At 43.6% G+C, this 23,912-nt stretch overlaps 1 protein-coding gene across 1 annotated transcript in view; it reads right to left on the bottom strand.

Moving 5' to 3' along the window:
* Nucleotides 1-23,912, bottom strand: part of PRKCZ (protein kinase C zeta) — a 192,016-nt gene that overhangs the window by 12,746 nt on the left and 155,358 nt on the right. The window contains exons 15-17 of the mRNA XM_075328752.1: nucleotides 15,574-15,693; nucleotides 13,381-13,460; nucleotides 11,037-11,126 (exon numbers count right to left, since the gene is read on the bottom strand). Coding sequence (XP_075184867.1) covers nucleotides 11,037-11,126; nucleotides 13,381-13,460; nucleotides 15,574-15,693 — 290 coding nt within the window. The remainder of the gene's footprint in view (nucleotides 1-11,036; nucleotides 11,127-13,380; nucleotides 13,461-15,573; nucleotides 15,694-23,912) is intronic.

Here is a 23,912-nt window from a genome sequence, read left to right as displayed (position 1 = left end):
GGTCAATTTTATAATGCGGGTCAAACCTCCCAGAGGGAAGAGGAATGATGAATATTTATACATAAATATCTGCCCTACAAATGTTTCACTCATACGTTTTTTAAAGTTTGTTACACATGCTTAATTTTTAAACATCTTAGTTTTCAGATTTGCAGCAATTCTAGTGTCCAGACTGATTCGTGTAATCTGCAGAGCACTCAAACATTAGTTATTTGCTGCGTTTTTGTCACTTTTTTCCCCCCTGTGAAGTTTTATCACAAACGCTGAAGGATTTCCGAATACCAGCAAAGTGAATGAGATTCCTGAAGTCTCATCCACACGCTGATTTTTTTCCTTGCTGATTTGAAGCAGTTTCAAATCTTCAGCATATTTTTTTTTTTTTTTTTTTAATTGTTGGTCACATATTGTAACAAATGGGGAAAACGTGTATTTGATGAGTAGGTATTTGGAGCCATAATGAAAATACAGTTTGCTTATACATTTATTTGAACGACCTGCCAAAACTTCATTACAACAAATGAAGAGAAGGTCTAAGTGACGGTCTGAGGTGTCTGGTTTTTGGAGAAAAAAAAATATTCATTATTGCTTCATTCTGTATTGTCTTATTTTTCGTTTTATAAGATGCACCGGATTCTAAGACGCACTCAAAATTTAGAGATGAAAAGGTTAGAAAAAATAAATAAAAAGGGGGGTACGTTTTACTCTGGTGGTGTCTTATCGGAGGGGTGGTGGAGCGGGGTTCACAGGAGGCAGGGACGGCGCTGGAGTAGGGTGATGCTGCGGTAAGATCTGTGCTGGCAGCGGTGGGGTGTGTGGAGCAGAGTGGTGCAGTGAGTGAAGCCTGCATCGCCAACAGAGCATCTGGAACAAAGAAATGGTGCCCGGAGGTGGCGCGTGTGCAGATGAGATCTTGAGCAGAAAGATCTATCTACGCATGAGCAGACTCTGGGAGCCATTATTTGAAGCCAGAGCCTCTGGGACACCCGCCACACAGCCAGCTGCCTGCACAGCCCCCACCGCAGACCGCACAGCCCCCACCGCAGACCGCACAGCCCCCACCGCAGACCGCACAGCCCCCACCGCAGACCGCACAGCCCCCACCGCAGACCGCACAGCCCCCACCGCAGACCGCACAGCCCCCACCGCAGACCGCACAGCCCCCACCGCAGACCGCACAGCCCACACCGCAGACCGCACAGCCCCCACCGCAGACCGCACAGCCCCCACCGCAGACCGCACAGCCCCCACCGCAGACCGCACAGCCCCCACCGCAGACCGCACAGCCCCCACCGCAGACCGCACAGCCCCCACCGCAGACTGCACAGCCCCCACCGCAGACCGCACAGCCCCCATCGCAGACCGCACAGCAGCCAGCACAGCGCCCATTCTTCACCTCCTGGTAAGCTACATTTGGATTTTAAGGTGCACCCCTCATTTTCCTCTCAATTTTTGGGAGGAAAAGTGCGCCCTATGATCCAAAAAATACAGTACTTTAAAATTGAATTAATGGCAACAAAACACACCCAAAAATCTGTTTACAAGTCAATGTCTTGAAAACAATAATCAAAACAGGTGTATGGAGGTTAGGACTCACCCAGAATGGTGTAGGGTGGTATGGCACATGACTATCAAATGTTCGCACAATTATTGCTTACAAGAAACAGTTAAACTAGAGCACATGCTAGAATGCACACAAGCTATTGGCCATCTGCACGTTGGCCTTTTATTGAGGAAATAGGCAATGAACAATTTTAACTCGCAACCATTTCCTACCAATTTAGCTTATAAATGGTTGGAGCTGAATGGACAAACTGCTCTGGAAAACATCAAAATTAATATTCAAATATCTCTAATTACTTAGAGCAGCCACTAGTGAAGCAGAATGTAGCATCACAGACGACTAGAAGACGCGGAGGATATGTAGACTTAGCGGGCTTTACACGCTGCGACATCGCTAATGCGGAGTCGTTGGGGTCACGGAATTCGTGACGCACATCCGGCCGCATTAGCGATGCCGTTGCGTGTGACAGCGATAAGCGATTTTGCATCGTTGCAAAAACGTGCAAAATCGCTAATCGGCGACATGGGGGTCCATTCTCAAATCTCGTTACTGCAGCAGTAACGAGGTTGTTCCTCGTTCCTGCGGCAGCACACATCGCTGCGTTTGACGCCGCAGTAACGAGGAAGCTCCCCTTACCTGCCTCCCGACCGCTATGCGGAAGGAAGGAGGTGGGCGGGATGTTACGTCCCGCTCAGCTCCGCCCCTCTGCTGCTATTGGGCGGCGGTTCAGTGACGTCGCTGTGACGCCGCACGGACCGCCCCCTTAGAAAGGAGGCGGTTCGCCCGTCACAGCGACGTCGCCGGACAGGTATGTATGTGTGACGGCTGTTGTGCGACACGGGCAGCGATTTGCCCGTGTCGCGCAACAGATGGGGGCGGGTACCCACACTAGCGATATCGGGACCGATATCGCAGTGTGTAAAGTAGCCTTTAGACTAGATTTGTTTTTTGTAGAGGTTTTGTAGTGGTTTTGTAGAGGTTTTAATTATCTTTCAGAAAAAATAAAAAGTTGTACTCCACCCACCCCACTACTTCACACCCATTGGCTACCAGCTGTAGCCTCCAGTCTTGGTAGATATGGCTTCAGTGGTGACAGCACACCAACATCATGTACCACTGCAGTCAATCACTGGGCTCAACTGGTACCAGACCACTAAGCCAAGTGTTTGGCTGTAGTAGTCAAGCAATGTCACTGAGCTACTTGCTGTAGTTTTGATAAAATCACTTTTATTTGCTGCAGATCTCCCAGTTTTCTCAGTGATGGGCCCTGTAAACCACTGACTGGCAACTTTATACCTATGCAATGTACACAAAGTGGGAAAGGACTACATGGCATTAGACAAATGGTCCTCAACTAGCCCCAGTAAGTGACACATCGCTGGAATCAGGGTCTCTGTCTCTATATTATGCTACTCTCAGATGAAATAGCATAAATCTAATGACGGATTCCCTTTAATACGTTTGATGCATTTTAATCAATGCTGTTCAGATAAAAAACTGACATTGTTTGATGAAAATGTCCCACAATGTTTCCTCACATTCCGTATACCGGCAATAGGCAATAACCATTAAAAGGGGCTGCTTATCTATAATAAATAGTGGTGACACTATAAAAAGTCCAATAAAGAAGGAATATGAATCAGCTTAGACTGTTTTTAAAGGGCTTGTCCACTACTAGGACAATCCCTTCTGATTCCATTTATTTCCCCCAGTTATAATTAAAGACCCTGCACTCTCCTTCCAAGCCGGCGTGGTTCCAGCGCAGCCAGTAATCACGGTTTGGGGCTCATGTGACGTCACATGAGCCCCACGTCCAATCAGCTCTAGTTTCTCTCTCCCCCCGCCTTCGGACCAAATGAGTTAATCAACAGGAAGTGAGCGCCGGGCCGCCAATAACTTCCTGTTGATTTGGTCCGAAGGTGTTGAGCGAGAAAGAAGAGCAGATTGGACGTGGGGGCTCGTGTGACGTCACATGAGCCCCAAACCGCGATTACTGGCATCGCTGGAACCATGCCGGCATGGGAGGTGAGTGCAGGTTCTTAAATTTTAAAAGGGGGACACAAGTGGAATCAGAAGGGGGTTGTCCTAGTAGTGAAAAAACCCTTTAATGTTTTTTTACATTACATATAATGAGCAGGGGAAATAGCTAATTAATCATGTAATTGGTCATGTAATGTAAAGGGAATTTGTATTTGTACTTGCTCGCCTGTGCTTAACCAGACATTTTCTGGATGAGGCCCCACAAATACAACGAGTGATTTATCAGCTCTCACTATATCAATCCATCCACCGCTTTCTGGCCATTATTTGCCTTGTTGCTTTCTGGTACAAGGTCCTGTTACAACTACAGTCGGTTAGGGCTGTAGAATATAATGTTCTTTTAATACTGGATACTACAACCCTTAATGTCAAGGTGTCAGATGATATATTTCTCTCCTGGTGTCAGGCATAATGGCATTATAGATGACCTTGTCACTACAGGTTCTCTTTGTACCCCCATCCTCTAGTCACTGCTTGTGACACAGATCTAATCTACTGAAGGGGAGAAAAACAAATGCAGCATCTACATGAATCTTAATAGAAGATAAAATGTATCCAGATCTTATCTGGTGCCTGATAACACAAAGCAGTGAAGGAGGGTAAATGGCTGGTAATATTAACCACTTCATGACTAGTCTTTTAGCATTTGTGGCCTATTTACATATTTTATAATAGAACTCTTTTGGTCTACAAATAATGTTATTAACTAGGTCATTTTTGGGTAAAAAGGAAAAAAAACAAAAACATTTTAGAAAAACATTTAAAAAAAAAAAAAAAAAAAAGTTTCACAGTTGCATGGTTAACTATTAGGGTATGTGCCCACGATCAGGACTCGCTGCGTTTTGGATGCAGCGGGTCCTGACCTGCAGGTCCGCGAGTCTCCTCCACAGGAGACTGTAGCTGCTCGTACCCACAATCAGGGCTCAGGCGCATGCGAATCTGCAGCAAATAATTGACATGCTGTGGTCCGGAAAGACGCACCGCAGGTCAGTGTTTGCTGTGGAAAAAAAAAGCACAGTGGGCACGGGATTTCTACTGTGTAGAAATACAGTAGTGCTCAGTTATGCATCATTACAAATACTTCCTGATCTCATCTCACGGCAGTCAGTGTGGTGGAAAGATTAGATCTGACAACATTGCGACGTGAGAGCTGAAAGGGTTTGTTAGGATACAACTCAGTGAAAAAAAATGTATGATCTGGGTGTTGTCATTCCCTTTTCTTAATATGTCATGTTGCTACACATTCTGGTATTGTCAGCATTGGTTGAACAGGGTAAGCCATATCTCCTGATGACAGAAAAGGAATAGCAATACCCAGCTGCTTATGCAGACATTTCAAGGAGGAATGAGCCAACACAATGTTCGAAGAGATGATAACAGGGTCTCTACAAGAATATAGGTTGCACTTGAGCGCCAATTCAAGAATATTGATAAAGTTAATCGCCGCAGCCTCTATTATTTTTAGCCCTTACAATTAAATATATATTATATTATAAGGCTTTCCTGGATTAAAGAGCTTAATTATCAGTAAGCAAAACTCTTCACTGGGCTGACAGACCCCCAGAATGACAATGTGCCCCCTGTGTGCCGGCACACCCAGATTATTCAGTCCGTCATTAACAGTGAAGCACAATCCATGTGTTTGAAGGTAAATCTGGGAGAAGTTTTCCCATACATCCCGAGCTGCTGGGCGCTGACCGTGGTTACCCTCTCCCCCATCACGGGCGCTAACCACAGAGCGATTCATCAATGCAAGCAGAATTTTAATAGACTGACACTGGCTGAAAAAAAAAAAAAAAAAATAATATAGAAGGGAAAAACTTCAGAAAGAAACCACTCCCGGGCTTATCCTCTCTACACATTTCCAGAGATTTAAATAAGCCTGTTATGGAGCAAAATAAAAGCTGAAGCCCCTGCACCACGAGAGCGCGCTGGGGGAGACTACTCCGGGTCTCCGTGTTGTGGGGGAGCTTTTTAGCTGTGATCAGACAACATTTGTGCCTTTCATCTGTGGCTGCAGCCAGGCGCTGCGGTGGAAATGATCTCAGTCTAGCGGGGCATCCTTGCTCATACAAATAAATAGCAGCAGCAGAACAAATAGATGTGTAATGAGATGTCTGTTTCCTTGCAGAAATCCCAGTACATGTCAGTTTACAGGAAAGAAGTGACCTTTAGCACAGGGGATATTAACCATACAGTTCACTCATCTGCTGCCAAGGTACAGAGGACCATACGAAAAGGAAAAATAAGGGCGGCGAGGAGGGTTGATAACTGCATACGTTACAGGGTTAATAACCCTTGTACAACCCGAGCATAACAGGAAAGCAGTAAAAGTGTGAGACATAACCTGGAAGCTCAGCCAGGTATGCAAAAATAACACCAGCCTCTGGTACATCCACTGGACGGACCTCAATAACTAAAAATAAGACCAGTCCTGGAGATTAGTAAAATTCCACTAGTTTCTGCAGAAATCAAAATGCAGGGCCCCATTGAAGTCAATGGGGTCCATTAGGCAATGTTCATATTCTTTATGTCAGCATTTTCCATTGAACAGCGCTGGTGCCAAACATATGGCTTCACCAGACCGAGAAAATCTGATCAGTGACAATAGGAGGAACCAGTACTAGCACCCCTCTAACTTACTGATTGGGACCAAATCTTAACGATGCATACAATGGAAACAAATTTGTGACAGACGCCTGATTTTACTTGTTTTCCCCCCAATTAAGTCTCAGCGAGGAAGTCAGCTGAACACATTCCCATACTACAGTAATGAACCACGGAGATGGAAAAGCTAAGTGGTTCGCTATTCTGCTTGTGGCCACTAGATGGCAGAGTGTTACTGCAAAATAAAGCAGCCCTGGCCGTATGTGGCTCACTGTACCCCAGGGACCGGCACTAAATATACCCTAACTTACACGATAGAGGCAATGCATCACTGCAAGCTCATCCTCCACTTTGCTGACACATTATTTCTGTAAAAGAGGGAATCTTCTTTCCTGAACAGGCCCCCTACGTTTTATCCTAAAAGACTGGTGGTGAATGGTACATGATCTGTAAGGAGTTTGTATGATCTCCCCGTGTTTGCGTGGGTTTCCTCCGGGTTCTCCGATTTCCTCCCACACTCCAAAAGACATACTGATGGGGAATTTAGATTGTGAGCCCCAATGGGGACAGTGTTTCCAATGTATGTAAAGCGCTGTGGAATTAATTCCGCTATATAAATGAATAAATTATTATTATTATCTGTAAGGAGAGATTTGTATGAATTTTCCTCCTGCGTGAGCCTCAACAACAATGATCTTGTCACAAACACTAATCTACAAATAAGCATGTAAGGTTAATGATGCATGTATTATACCAATATATAGCATTAGAAAAGCAGAAGAGCTCATAGCATGGGGACGGATATACAATATAGTGACCAATAATACAAAATAATGACAATCACACCACTACATTACATGAGGGAGGCTGTGTGATATATTTGGCTATTTGTAATAATGTTTCATCGCCTTGATATTATAACTGCATGATACAGTGATCAGATACACAGACCATGCAAGTGAGCACAGCACTGATCCGACGTAACCAGAGGGAGCGGAATTACGGCCTCACAGGTGAGGTCTTCTCGGATTCTCACAGACCTCTGTCCTGACTTCTGTTGGCTGCAGTTTGCTGCTGAAATGCATCTCGCTTTTGTATTGCATCCCATCTCTACCCTCCAAAGCAACACAATTGTTTTAGATGACAGAGCCATCTTCTCTCACCCTACTCTCTTACACACAAGGGCATCTCTGGTGGCAGCTTATCAGAGAACATAAGGAGAGGCAGTCGAAAAATCAGACATGCCGGATCCTTCTCTTGCCCGACAATAAATCAGACAGGCTGGATCCTTCTCTTCTCCAACAATCAGACACACCAGATCCTTCTCTTCTCCAACAATCATCAGACACGCCAGATCCTTCTGTTATCCGACAATCATCAGACACACCAGATCCTTCTGTTATCCGACAATCATCAGACACACCAGATCCTTCTGTTATCCGACAATCATCAGACACGCCAGATCCTTCTGGTATCCGACAATCATCAGACACGCCAGATCCTTCTGGTATCCGACAATCATCAGACACACCAGATCCTTCTGTTATCCGACAATCATCAGACACGCCAGATCCTTCTGTTATCCGACAATCATCAGACACACCAGATCCTTCTGTTATCCGACAATCAGACACACCAGATCCTTCTGTTATCCGACAATCATCAGACACACCAGATCCTTCTGTTATCCGACAATCATCAGACACACCAGATCCTTCTGTTATCCGACAATCATCAGACACGCCAGATCCTTCTGGTATCCGACAATCATCAGACACGCCAGATCCTTCTGGTATCCGACAATCATCAGACACACCAGATCCTTCTGTTATCCGACAATCATCAGACACGCCAGATCCTTCTGTTATCCGACAATCATCAGACACACCAGATCCTTCTGGTATCCGACAATCATCAGACATGCCAGACCCTTCTGTTATCCGACAATCATCAGACACGCCAGATCCTTCTGGTATCCGACAATCATCAGACATGCCAGACCCTTCTCTTCCCTGACAATCATCAGACACGCTGGATCTTTCTCTTCTCGGACAATCATCAGACACGCTGGATCCGACTATTACCCGACAATCATCAGACACGCCAGATCCTTCTCTTCCCCGACAATCAGACACGCCGTACTCTTCTCTTCCCCAACAACCATCAGACAGGCTGGATCCTTCTCTTCCACTACAATCAACAGACACACTGAATAACCTTCTCTTCCCAAATAATTATCAGATACGCCGGATACTTCTCTTCCCTGACAATCATCAGACAGGCTGGATCCTTCCCTTTCTCAACAAACATCAGACATGCCGTATCTTTCTCTTCACCGACAGACACGCCAGATCCTTCTGCAATCCGACAATCAGACACGCCAGATCCTTCTGCAATCCGACAATCAGACACGCCAGATCCTTCTGCAATCCGACAGACATGCCAGATCCTTCTGCTATCGGACAATCAGACATGCCAGATCCTTCTGCTATCGGACAATCAGACACGCCAGATCCTTCTGCTATCGGACAATCAGACACGCCAGATCCTTCTGCTATCGGACAATCAGACACGCCAGATCCTTCTGCTATCGGACAATCAGACATGCCAGATCCTTCTGCTATCGGACAATCAGACACGCCAGATTCTTCTGCTATCGGACAATCAGACATGCCAGATCCTTCTGCTATCGGACAATCAGACACGCCAGATCCTTCTGCTATCGGACAATCAGACACGCCAGATCCTGCTCTTCCCAGACAATCAGACACACCGGATCCTTCAATCATCTTATGGGGGCTTCTATACACATTAGGCCATCATCCGAACCCATATCTGTGTATGGGGGGCCCTTACCCCACACTGTGGAGTGGTGAGATATATAGGAGGCTACTCAAAAAATAATTATATCTATAACCAACTTTAGGATATGACTTCAGTATTGGCTAATGACAGACCCCCATCTGCAGACAGATCTGTCTGCACAGAGCAAGGTGTCTCTTCTTGGCTAATACTGAGCAATCATCCATACAGGGCCAAAAATAATCTATTACTAACTTTATTAGTGCCTAAAATGGAAAGAGAAAAAAAAGGAAAAGTGTGAAAAATAAAAACATAAAAAAATATTATTCTGAATATATTTCAAGGACAAGATGTAGAGCAACAACCTTGGCTGTTTTCCAAATTAGAAAGTAACATCCTATCAACACTAGAGGAAATGATTTTAATAAACAGGTCACTGCTGCCATCTACTGGATATAGAAAGAATTACATTCTTAGGATCTACGTATAATCGTGAAGGAGCTCTTTAGAACTATTTCACTGACTGCCTATCCTTAGGGTATCTTCCTAATTTATATTACATATACATAAAATAATATATATATATATATGCACTTTACAAGTGAAAGAGGGTATACGTACAACAATCATTAACAGTACAAAACAGACTGGTATAGGAGGAGAGAGGACCCTGCCCGCGAGGGCTCACAGTCTACAGGGAATGGGTGATGGTACAATAGGTGGGGACAGAGCTGGTTGCTATAATATAATATATATATATATATATATATATATATATATATATATATATATATATATATATATATATATATATATATATATATATATATATATATATATATATATATAGAGAGAGACACAGACGGTCAGAGACAGGCGGACGGGGACGGAAGGGTAGAGTTACTATCCCGGGCAACGCTCGGGTACTATATATATATATATATATATATATATATATATATATATATATATATATATATATATATATATATATATATATATATATATATATATATATATATATATATATATATCTGTAGTACCCGAGCGTTGCCCGGGATAGTAACTCTACCCTTCCATCCCCGTCCGCCCTTCCCCGTCCGCCTGTCTCTGACCGTCTGTGTCTCTCTCTGTCTCTGTCTGTCTGCCTCTGTCTATTTGTCTGTCTCTCTCTGTCACGTACATATTTTTATTAGAATTTTTTTTTCCAACACAGACATTACAGATAAATACTTCCAATTCTCTCTCTGTCTCTTTCCCTGTCGCTCTGTCTGTCTCTTTCCCTGTCTGCCTCTTACTCTGTCTGTGCCTATGTCTGTCTGTCTCTCTCCACCAACATCATATTACCTCACACATAAGCTTCTTATACTATGAATGTCTTAACCCTCAGTCCAGTAAACCACTGCGCAACCAGCTCTGTCGTCACCTATTGTACTATAACCCTTTCCCTGTAGACTGAGCCCTAGCGGGCAGGGTCCTCTCTCCTCCTATACCAGTCTGTATTGTATTATTAACGATTGTTGTACGTATACCCTCTTTCACTTGTAAAGCACCATGGACTAAATGGCGCTATAATAATAATAAATAATAATAATAATAATAATAATAATAATAATGTCTTGCAACCACTCACAGCTGCTATTAATAGCTTGCAGCCCCATTGACTTTAATGGAGGCAGGTTTTTTTGGAGACTAACTGTAAAGCGCGGGGTTAAATTTTCCCAACAAGACCTAGTCTATGATGTTCCCTGAGTCACATGTGGCGTCTGTGCAAAATATCGTGATTGTAAATGCGACGGTGCGGATTCCTTTAGCGGACATACACACACACATACATACATATATACATACATACACACATACACTCAGCTTTGTATATTAGATATATAATTTCAATAAACACAAAATAATCCACCCAAAAAATAAACACGCCACAATCAGAAACCCTGTGTGTGAAGGGATATTCATGAAAGAAAAAATTCAATTCCACTATTTACTTTACTGGATGATGACATTTTTGGCTTACCATATCCCAGTCTATGCTGCGGAAAAACGTATGCGACTTAATATCAGTGAATCCTGTCTGAAGCTGGCATCCAAGTCTGTCTTTGGGATCCTACAAGGAAAAAGGAATGTATGACACAGATAGAAGACCATTGATAAAATAAAAAAAAACAAAAACAGGGTAACATTATTTTAATGTCAAAATAATGGTTTGTGCCCATCACTGCAAGAATTGAATTAAGTGCAATCTACAGAAGGATTGAAGGAAAAAGTATCGATCCTTGTGCCCCAATACGCTGGGGAGGTGGAGCAGAACTAGTGTCTTAAGGAAACAGGTCTGCAGGAGAGACCCTTTAAACGGGTTGTGTGATATTAGAAACCAAACATCTGCGTTGTACCCAGAGAAAGGATCTTGATAACGATCTGTGCTGTAATCCCAGACATGGACACAGGGGGCGCTCTTTATGGAAGAAAGCAGTCATGTTTATTAAAAAGCCAACGGGTGCTCCACTTCCCAGTAATGATTACCAAAAATTCACTATCTTGTTAAATGTTTAATGTTCTATACCATGTTCTATAATCAGGAGAGAAAAGGCGCAATAGGGTCTTAGCCGATTTACTGGGTGAAAGAAGTAGTGCACTCGCCTGGTCGGGTTGTGCCAGTCACAACTCCTTTAATGGCATAAGTGAGTGCCTAAGCGGTCCAGCAGCAGCCCTGTTGTACAAGTGGAACATCAAATTCGGAACTGGAGGAAAAACAGGAACCTGGTTCCTTTCCCTGAAGAAGGAGGCAGTTGGGGTCTCCGAAACGCGTAGGAATGAAATAAAAAGAATTGTTTGTTCGACACTGATGTTCGTGGTCTTCAAGCGCAGCGCAAAACCTGTTTTTCCTCCAGTTCCGAATTTGATATACCATGTTCTAGCTTTGAGAAAATATCATTACACACCAAAAGTCCAAGACACAGACTTTAGTGCATCTTATTTTTATTTTAAGAGTACAGCTAGAATGTGCGGGATTCATTTTTCTACGCCCTAAAAGGGGTTGGCTCATCTTAGAGCCGCTATTGGCAACCCCAGCAAAAAGGACGATCCGATGTAAGCCAAACTTTACCTGAATCGGTCATTGCACAAAAATTTATTATATAGAAGTCATTTATCGCTCAATTGTCATCCATATAGGATAGCTACGGTATGCTAGAAGTAGAGAAACTTAGAGCACCTATGCTCTGAGGGGCGAAGTATCTACCCTGTGTCCTCATAAATAAGCCGTATTCCAAAAATAAGTCCTGGTCACGGATCCATACGGAAGTGTTGAAGCAGCTAAAAGGTTAAAGAAGGACCCTTTCAAAGAGAACAGACACCCCAAGAAGATGATCAGGAACAAAGAAGTGTGAAACTAACTGCACTTCTGAAGATATGACATAAATCCAGGAAAGATTGAATGAAAACACCTTCTCCCCCACCTCTCAAAAAATATTGCACTCGTATAATAACAGTTGGCAAGTGCCAATGGGGGATGGGCTCTCACACAGCGATCTGCGCCTGTCAGGTCCCTCGCTGTTCAAGCTCAATTGCACTGCAGCTCTCACAAACAGATCAGGTACCAGTATCATTCCACACAAGTAATACAGCTTCCAGTCATTAGGGGGAGCCAAACCACTGTAGAACGCAGGGGGACTAGACAGTCACACAGATTTGTATGTGAGAGCCCATTCACTTACCAACCCTAATTGTTTGGGGTCTGAGGTGTCTGCTTTGTTTTGGGGGTAAACTTAGCAGTACATAGAGACTAATACATTTAAGAAGGTAATTTAACCCTTTGTAAATATGGTCTGTACCCACCACTATAGGACGGGTTCTGCACCACGAGAATAGCAGCTCAGATAAGAAAATGTGCATCTGATCCACTAATAGGAGTAACACAAAATGTTGATGTTCCAGAATGTGATGACGGGATTAGATTTGAATAAATGTGGATTATTGTTCATGGGAAAATATAAGACCTCCCCTGAAAATAAGTCCTAGCGCTTCTTCCGGAGGGAAAACTAATATAAGACTCTTTCTGATTATCTTTTGAGAAAACACGGTATCCAGTCTGTCCTCATCAGATGATAGATAACCCAAAAGAATCTTTCAGAGTTTGTATCAGGACAGATTCACATTCTGATGGAAACATGCGCGAACATGAGAGGAAAAAAAAAAAGTCATGGTAATGTCCTATTTGGTGATATCCAGTTTTAAGGATAATTGTGCGAAAAGTAAGAAACCTATAATTGAGATATCTGATGGGTGGTCTCGGGGTTAGGGCAGATAAACGTGTTACTGATCACATATACCAGTGCAATGAAGGAGTTTACTCCTCTTACCTTATTTAAAAATCCTTTTAGGACATGAGACGCTTTCACAGACAGGAACCTTGGAATCCTTATAGGCTTCTCTAGGATAACTGGTCACATAAAGGAATAATCGTTAGTATTTCACCCTTGCTCTTTTCAGAATAAAACCGAAGAACAGCCTAAGGCTAGTTTCACACATCCGTTTTTTTGCCGGTATGCCGGGTTTGGCGCACGCCCGTACAGTGTATACAGTACAATGGCAGAGCGGCAACTTCCGGGTCACATGCTCCAGTCACATGACAGCATGTGACCGGAGCTTGTTGCGCTGCCATTGAACTTTATACACTGTACTGGAGAGCACCGAATCCAGCAAAAGCCGGATGTGTGAAACTAGCCTAAGGAGTACTCCTCATTAGAGAGCATAACTAGTCAACCCTACTGCTGGGGGTATACGTATACACACCTTATACAAAAGTCCTCCTAAGTGGGGTAGGCTCCTTGGAGTATGATGCTACAAATTTGCTCAACACTGAGCCACTTTAGCTCCTCACATACAGACACCATGGGTGTAATACTGCAGCTGTGTACCCCTCCTTTCTGGTCTTCTACTTAGGCCGAGGCCACACGGGGATTAGTGCAGGTCCTCGCATGAACTTGGCTCATGCTCGCAGCACATCGGGAGTAGAGTGCCATGCGAGGATCATGAGACTGTGGTCCAATCGTGCGATCAAACCACAGCTGAGGAGGGGCGGGCTGGCGCTGTGGAGGAGAGGGAGGGATTTCTCTCCCTCTCTCCTCAGTTGCCGGCTATTGCCATTCTCGCCCTACACTCACATTACTCCGGTGTAATGTAAGTGCAGTGCGATGTTTCTCTCGCCCCATAGACTTGAATGGGTGCGAGTGAAACAGGATTGCATTACAGTCGCAGCATGCTGCAACTGTTTTCTCGGTCCCATTAGGGCTGAGAAAATAATTGCTCATGGTAGCTGCCTCAAAGTAATATTGGTCCGAGTGGAATGCGATTTTTCTCGCCGTGTGTCCTAGGCCTTACTGTATAACAGGATACAAATTTTTGGAGAATGAGGCGGTTTCTGAACTCTCAAAGAGACTGGAGAACGAGAGTCTCCGTAAGGAAAATCAATTATACAAAAAGCTCCCAAAACCAAGGACAATTCCATAAGAAATTATAAAATCTTTCCGACGCATTTCTGACCCAGCTTTGTCCTTAAGTGCATCTTTCTATATAATAGGCGGACTGTCCCCGTGCCAAAGATATCAATAGCCTTAGAAAAAGTGAGCAGATTTACCAGTCATGCAGAGATGCCAATGATGATTTCTCTATGGCTAGGATCATAAGAACGTAGATTCTCTGATCCGAAAGAATCTGGTTGATTATGCTTATGACACTCCGATCAAATTCCGATCACTTAAGGCTGCTTTACACCTTATGATATCACATATGATATCGTATGCGATCGTACTCGCCCCCATCGTATGTGCGGTACGTTCAATTTGTTGACCGTGTCGCACAAACGATTCTTTCCAGTCACACGTACTTACCTTCCATACGACCTCGATGTGGGCGGCGAATGACCACTTCCTGGAGTGGGAGGGACGTTCGGCGTCACAGCGACGTCACGCGGCAGCCGGCCAATAGAAGCGGAGGGGCGGAGATGAGCGGGACGTAAACATCCCGCCCCCCTCCTTCCTTCCACATTGCCGGCGGGAGCCGCAGGACACAGGTAAGATCTGTTCATCGTTCCCGGGGTGTCACACACTGCGATGTGTGGTACCTCGGAAACATTGAACAACAAGACGTGCAATTTTAAGGAAATGAACGACGTGTATGCGATGAACGGTTTTACGTTCAATCGCACGTAGGTTTTACACACTACAACACCACTAACGATGCCAGGTGTGCGTCACTTACGACGTGACCCCGCCGACACATCGTTAGATTTGTTGTAGCGTGTAAAGCCCGCTTTAGAGCGATCCAATTCTTCCACACGAGAGAACTGGAGCACACGGAGGAGATGATTGAGAACACAATTTTTCCATCTGCTCCATTGTGTGAGTCTGCAAAAATCAGACGGCACTCATATTTGTATGGAATGGACAGAAACAATTATGCACACAATCAATACGACTACTTAGATTCTACTGATTTATTTAAATTAAAAAAAAAAAAAGAATTTTAAATTTTATTTTTTAGCCTATACAGACCTTGGAAAAGATAATCTTCGGTGTTCATGTCTGGATTGTCAGTAATTATATCAAATGGAGATCTTCCGGCCATCATTTCAAACATCAAGACCCCAAGAGCCCACCAGTCCACGCTGAAACCTGGCAAAATAAAAAAATATATATTTTTTCACAATTGCTGAAAAGACACCACTTTAATTTTTTGGAGGTTTTTTTTTTTTTCTCATCCCTGCCTTTCAGAGAGCTGTAGTAGATGCTGGAGATACAAAAAGGCGCAAAATAGGGTCTTATCCTGGTGGAATGGGATAGAAAGTAGAGGGAACTGCTCATCTGGGGTAGTTGTGCAAGTCACAACTACTATGAAAGATATACAGACACTGTGTAAACTCAAAATGGATTGAACAAGAGAAGAAGGGGTTAAATTTGCGCTGCCATGTTTAGTAAAGAAAAATCCAGGAACGACCAGTATTGTGATTTTATTGTTCTATGCGTTTTGGAGTCTTGCTCCTTCTTCAGGACAAAATCACTGAGGTACATTAATGATTTAGTCCTGAAGAAGGCGCAAGACTCCGAAACGCATAGCACATTAAAAATCACAATACTGACTTCCGGTTCCGGTCCTGGCTGAGGTGGTGGTGTAGAAGGGAAGCTCCTGCTACCCCCCGGAGAAAGCGTCAGATAGAAGCCCCCCCGAACGAGTGACCACGGTGAAAGTGAGGAAGCAGGGAACCGGAAGAGCGCGGCAATGGAACGGTACCTGCTGCGCAGTGCTGGAGGTGGAGAGGGAACCTGTAAGAGCGGCGACGCTGTGGGCCGGAGTGGAGTGGAGGAAAACAGCATGGTGTCGGAGAGCATGATGGAGGAGGAGCCAGAAACACGGGCAGGAGATGCAGCTAAGCTGTGCCGGAGACAGAGAGAGGAGGACGAGGTAGTGAGTGGGGAAACAGAGGAAAGTGAAACTGGAGAGAAGTGTCAGCAGGGGACAGAAGAGGACGGTCAGCAATGGGAGGAGGAGGGGGACATGGAGGAAGAAGAAAGAAGGGAGGAGGAGAGCAGCAATGAAGGAACAGGAGGGCTGGGAGAGAATATGGAGCCGCAGCACAGGGGAAATGGATCGGGACAATCTCAACAAAAGATAAGTACTGGTTTTATTACCCCTAATAAACGCTGCAAGAAGCACCCAGGCACAGTAGTGTCACAAAATTACAAGCAGCTAGAAGGAGGCAGAGGATCAGTGCAGGTGAGGAGAACTAGAAAGACAGCACCACCTGCAGGACAACACAAGCAACCACAAGAATTTAATGTAGATTATAAAAAACTGGCAGATGAAGTGGCATCCCATCTGTCCAAAGAAATCAAAACAGCTATTGAAACCGCTATACAGACATCATTAGCGGCTATGCAAAAGGAAATAAATGATCAGGCAACCAGATTGATAGAAACAGAGCAGAGAATATCCGAGTCAGAGGAAGCAATACTGACCATGCAAGAGCAAATAGCAACCTTAATGAAGTCCAATGACTACCTGAGGGACAAGGCGGAAGATCTAGAAAACAGATCGAGACGCAACAACTTACGCATAGTGGGACTGCCAGAATCGGTATCAATGGGGCAGTTGGATAACATCTGTGAGCTGGAGCTACCACAGGCCCTAGGCATAAAGGCGAAATTTAGGGTGGAAAGGGCCCACAGAGTGGGTCCACTGAGGCAAAAGGAGGCAAATAAAGCTGAAGGGCAAAATTCAAATAAATTTTCACCAAGAGCCAGACAGGTTATAGTCAAGTACCTCGATTATAAACACAAAGAGGAAATTCTGAAGGCTTTCAGAGATCGGAAGCGACCACTACAATACCAAGGCAATAGACTGCTAATCTTTGGGGACTATTCTGCAGATGTCTCCAAAAGGAGAAAGGAGTTCAGTAAAATCTGTACATTTTTGTACAACAAAAAGATAAAATGCCAGTTGCTGTACCCAGCTATATTGAAAGTTAGAAATCCCAATGGCTCATTTGCATATTATAAAGACTATAAGGAAGCTGAAAACATCCTCATGTCAGAACAAGATAAGAGTCGGATGGAAAGACAAGAGAGAGGACCTAGTGGAGGAGACACCGGTGGAAGAGGATCCCCTACAGGCCCGGGGAGAGATGCAGGACAATCCAAGGGGCGAACATCAGAGGAGGTCAGAGGTGACAGGTGTCGGAGTCCAGCTCAGCGGCACAGCCCCAGGACAGGCCACGGGGACTAGCACTGAATAACCGTCGGATACAGGCCCAGCGGATCTGATTTACTCGGAGTGAGGGTCCCTCAATATCAGGACTAAATCGGATGCTTGGCTATTAGTAAGGTTCTGGCATATCTAATGTTTGTGACATATTGTACTAAGTCTGGTATAATGCTCAAGGATGTTTCATGTTGTTCGGGGGAAAGATTAGAATATATACTTTATGGGGGGGGGACCAGGGAGCTCAATGTTTTGGCTAGGAAAAGGGGAAGTCACCAACATGGCGGTAAGCGCCGGAAAGTCTTTGACAGGGAAGACATGTTCTATTGTTATATGTTTTTTGTTTTTGCTATGCTGTTCTATGTTACATTCACAAAAGGGAGGAAGGGAATGTCATTCTAATGGAATTATGCGTGAACGTAGGATAGGTCGTCTCGTTTCCCCCAAGGGTGGGGCTCTAAGGGGTGGACATGGCAAGACCAGGTCATTTAGGCAATCATGGTACAATTAACAACATGGAACGTTAAAGGCTTGAGATCACCCAACAAAAGGGCGATGATACTAAGACACCTGAAGCGGTTAAAAACAGATATTGCCCTACTGCAAGAAACACACTTGGGGAGGGAGGACTTTTTCCGCATGAAGAAACACTGGGTGGGCTCAGTCTATGGGGCAGCAGCGCAAGGCAGGAAAGCGGGCACCATGATTTTAATAAATAAGCAACTAAGTCATGAAGTAGTGACACATGAGGAGGATGATCAGGGGAGGTGGCAGCACTTAATTATTAGCCCAGCTGGCAGACTCAGTATCTATAATGTGTATGGACCGAACTCGCAACAGATCGCGTTCCATGATAATATAAAGACCATCATATTATCTGATGAGGAGCCCAACATCATAGTGGCGGGAGACTTCAACACAGTTCCAGACTCGGCTGAAGACAGAGGGAGGAAGGAGGGGGAGATTAGTGCAGGGGACAGGAGTTCAGTCAACAGGGACGTAACATTGGAGGATGTAGGTCTGAAAGATATATGGAGACTAACTCATCTGCACGACAGAGAGTTCACACACTTCTCCCATCCGCATGATAGCTGGTCACGCATAGATCAGATATGGATGTCTCGGGATCTTGTGAATGGAGTACAAAAGTGTATGATTGAAAACATGGTGATCTCTGACCATAGCCCGGTGAGAGTGGACATCAGAGAAAAGTTTAGGAGAGGGTCAGACATTATCTGGCGATTCCCGTCGTTCCTCCTCAGACAAGATAATTTTCATAAGATACTAAAAGAGTGGTGGGAGGAATTCGCAGAGGATAACAAGGAACACAGGGTGACCCCAGTGCTATACTGGGAAACGGCAAAAGCGGTCCTGCGGGGACGCTTGGTGGGGTATGCGGCAATGATTAAAAGGAAGACCAACGAGAATTACAACTATCACAGCGAGGTAGTGCGGATAGCGTATTCAAAGTACTTGGCAGATAGGTCTAGCACGCTAAAAGACAAATGGTTGGAGGCAAAGAGAGGCTTTGATGAGTGGGCCAAAAAAAAGGAACAATTATACTGGTCACACAAGGAAGCCGATCTTCATAGATTCGGTAATAAGGCGGGAAGGATGCTGGCAAATCTGGCAAGAGGTAGTAGAAAAGTAACGGTGATCTCTAAACTGAAAACAAAGGAGGGAGAGGTAACCACAGACCCTAAGGTTATCAACAAGTTGCTGGGGGACTACTATAGAAAGTTATACGGGACAGGAAATAATCACACACCTAATGAGGAAGAATGGTTAAGACAAGCCCAAATGCCTAGCTTGACAGAGGAAGACAGGGGAGCCTTAAATGAAGACATAACAGTGGAGGAGGTGACGAGAGCAATCAGGAAGCTCAACGTCAATAAGGCACCAGGACCCGACGGTTTTAATAGCGAATTTTATAAGGTATTGAAGGAGCAGATCTCACCGGATCTAACTGCAGTTTTTAACGCAATCCTGGGAGGAGCAGAAATTCCTAGAAATGCCAACATAGCGTATATCAAATTACTCCCTAAGGGAACCAAAGATCTGGATGACCCCTCCAGTTACAGACCCATATCGCTCATCAATCAAGATCTGAAACTAATGTCTAAAATCATGGCTGACAGACTGGCCATTATTTTACCCAGGATAATATCAGACCAACAGGTAGGGTTTATCAAAGGGAGAAATGCAGTAACTAACATTAGAAAGACGATCCTAGTGGTAGACGCGGTTAGATTGGGGCGCACGGAGGGAGGGGCAAGACCTGCTCTAGTCACACTCGATGCTGAGAAAGCATTCGACAATGTCAATTGGAGATGGCTGGACAAGGTGATGGAGGCCACAGGGATTGAAGGCAGAATGAGACTCTACATCAGGGGCTTATACGCCAATTCGGGAACTAGGGTCCATACCCCAGGCTTCCTGTCGGATGTGTTCCCCCTGATGAGGGACGAGACAGGGTTGCCCGTTATCACCCCTGTTATTTAGTTTGGCAATCGAGCCACTATCAAGAGTACTACAAGGACAAAACAGTTTCAATGGGATTAGGATAAGAGGAACAGAAATAAAAACAGCACTTTTTGCTGATGATGTGATATTATATATGGGGGATCCTAACGCGGATTTGCCACAGACTCTTGCCATGATTGAAAAATTTGGTTCACTTTCAGGCTTTAAGTTAAACAAAAAAAAGTGTGAGATCTTGTTTTTAAGGGGATCTCAAGGGATAACAGGTAGAAGCTTGAGAGATGGTTGTCTATGTGGGATACCTATAGCACAGACATCAATCAAGTACTTGGGAGTGCATATAGGAAGATCGGTGGAAGCAATTTATAAATTGAACTATGACCCGCTTATTAAAAAAATCATAACCCAACTAAGGGGGTGGAGGGGTCTGCCCTTACCACTTCTGGCAAGATGCCACCTAGTAAAAATGATGAGCTTTCCTAGGTTGTTGTATCCCTTCCAGACGATTCCGCTATTGTTGAAACTGAAAGAAGTCAACAGACTCAACTCAGCGTATGCAGATTTTATATGGAGGGGGAAGAAACCTAGAATAAAGCTACGTACGCTGATGAAGTCAGTGGAGGAGGGAGGACTCAGTTTCCCAGATGTTAGGGGTTACAACCTCGTGTGCATTATGAGACATGTGATTGATTGGCTAAGAGGAACAAGTAGACACTCAGATTATGGTTTGGAAAATAAATACGCAGCACCATGGGATCTGACGTCTATTCTCCACTCCTCATTGTCTGGGGTTGAAGGCCATATAAAAAATTCAATGATATTTCGGGATACCATGTTGACCTGGAAACTGGTAAGAAGGAAGTTGGGACTTGCGTGGAAGGTGTCTAAATATTTAAATCCCTGGGCAGCCCCAAGCTTCCCCCAGGGGCGAGATAACAAGCTATTTATTAGTTGGAAAGAGAAGGGTATCCAGAGAATGAAGGATGTTATGAATGTGGAAGAGAGAAGGTGGATGACAGGTCGAGAAGTACTCGACAAATACGACCTCAATAACTTTCATATCATTCAGTACGAGCAATTAAAGCATGGAGTGATTGGGGATCTTGGAGAGGTTGGAAGAGAATTGAACAAAAGCCTGATTGATGAGCTCCTGGAATGTGATGCAACGAATGTAAATGTCTCCCAAATTTATCGAACATTTAGGGGAGTGCTCATATCTCGGGAGGATAGTCGCACCCTTACAGCGTGGGGAAAACAACTGAAAGGACAAGAAGTGACAGGAAGCATATTGAAAGGATGGGTTCAAATGCGAAAGCACGTCATCAACGAGGGATGGAGAGACACTCAGTTTAGGATATTACATAGGGCCATTGTGGCCCATAACATTCCGGGAAGAGAGGCGCGGTGTCCCAAATGTCAAAAAGAGAAAACAGACATGTTACATGGGTTATGGGAATGTAAGGTAATTCAAAAGTTCTGGAATCAAGTCAGAATTTTGGCCCAATCAACATGGGGAATATTTTGTAAATTAGAGGTAATGGTGTGGATTTTTCATGTCTTTGAAGGAGGAGTTAGAGGGGGGCCAAATATCCAGGACAAAAGGACATTTGCAATCATTCATGACCTAGCCATGATAGCTAAACGGTGCATCTTAAGACATTGGATACGTAGGGAGACTCCATCTACAAAGGAGGTTATCGACGACTTACACAACCTTCTGAGATTGGAGAAACTAGAGGCGGAAAGGGATAAGGACAAGAAGACAGACAATTTTTTTGGGAGGTGGACAAACTTTATAGAAATCCATTTCACGCGGGGAGAAATAAATGCTTTGGTGACACCTTTCATGCAAACCGAGTGGTACCTTCTGAATGAAATCCAGGATAGCTTGGGGATATTGAGGTTCACCTAGTGGAGACCCAGGAGGGAGGGGGAGATGAGACGTTAAGGTAGACTTAAGATACGACATTGGCACTCAAAATACTAAAGAATGACAAAGGGTTTTAAGGTTTTGTGTTACAAGTGTTTTAGGTAGAATCTTTTGCTCTAATTTGCTATGCATAATTTTCAACTGAAGAACTTTAGGGACTCCCAAGCTGGAATATTACTCTTTTCTATGTCATAACTTGTCAGTTGAATGAACCCATTTTGTAATCATAATTATTTTGTAACGGTTTTATATAATTGAAAATCAATAAAAAAGGTTTGGAAAAAAAAAAAAAAAAAAAATCACAATACTTATCGTTCCTGGATCCTTCTTTACTATACATGGCATTGGATGAATGGAATGGATTGTCACAGAAATGTATCTGTTGTGTGTAAAGAAAAAAAATATTGGACTAGGCAGCACAGTGGCTCAGTGGTTAGCAGTGCAGTCACGCAGCGCTGGGGTCCTGGGTTCAAATCCCACCAAGGACTCCATCTGCAAGGAGTTTGTATGTTCTCCCCGTGTTTGCGTGGGTTTCCTCCCACACTCCAAAGACATACAGATAGGGACTCTAGATTGTGAGCCCCGATGGGGACATTGTTCCTGATGTATGTAAAGCGCTGCGGAATGTGTTAGCGCTATATAAAAATAAAGATTTGATTTGATTTTCATGGCAGCGCGGATTTAACCCCTTCTCCTGCTTTAGCCATTTTCAGAGAGCCGTAACATTTTAAGTTTTCCATCTATGTAGCTTTATAACGGTTTGTTTCTTTGAGTAAGTGTTTTTTATTTCTATAAATTTTACCATATGGTCCACTTTTGAGTAAATACTTTCAGTTCTATTTTTTGGAGACTGTGAATAAAACGATAGCAGAATTGCTTTTAATTATTTTTTTTTACAGTGCTTAATTATGGTTTGGCGTAAATAAAATGTTTTTATAGTATAGGTACCTAATATTGGGGGGACTTAACCACTAAAGTATTTGATCTCAAACACGATGTTTCTGTACTACAGAGTATTATATGCCTGACGGGGGCTCATAATAAAGCTAAGGTGGCTATTTGGGCGCAGATGGGGGCAAAGTGAGTGCCCCTTCTTGCAAATCTCTTTGATATCATGGTCACTACTGAATATGGCATCAAAGCCATTAAAAAGGTTAGGACCAGACTTATCTACAACCCCGGCGAGTGGTAGCTGACACTCGCTAATGGTGGCACATGATTGGTAGTGAAACTCCTACCAGATAGTGGATATTATAAATGACATTCTATAATATATATATAGATAGCTAGATATATAGCTAGATATATATCTATCTATCTATCTATCTATATATATATATATATCTATATCTATATATATATATATATATCTATAGATATATATATATATATATATATATATATATAGATATATACATATATACACATATATATATATATATATATATATATATATATATATATATATATAGACATAGATATAGATATAGATATAGAGAGAGAGAGAGAGAGTGTATATATATATATCTCTATCTATCTATATCTATATATCTATATCTATATCTATATAGAGAGAGAGCGAGAGAGAGAGAGAGAGAGAGAGATATGGATATATATTATATGGCAAATAAAGGATTGGCACTCTAAACTTCATAAACGATTATAATGGATGTATTCCTTAATTATTCAGCATACAAGCAGGGAAAAGAGCACGTTTTCTTACAT

This window comes from Anomaloglossus baeobatrachus, chromosome 11, assembly GCF_048569485.1.
Source record: "Anomaloglossus baeobatrachus isolate aAnoBae1 chromosome 11, aAnoBae1.hap1, whole genome shotgun sequence".
In the NCBI taxonomy this organism is placed as follows: Eukaryota; Metazoa; Chordata; class Amphibia; order Anura; family Aromobatidae; genus Anomaloglossus; species Anomaloglossus baeobatrachus.
This window is presented reverse-complemented; position numbering and strand designations above follow the sequence as displayed.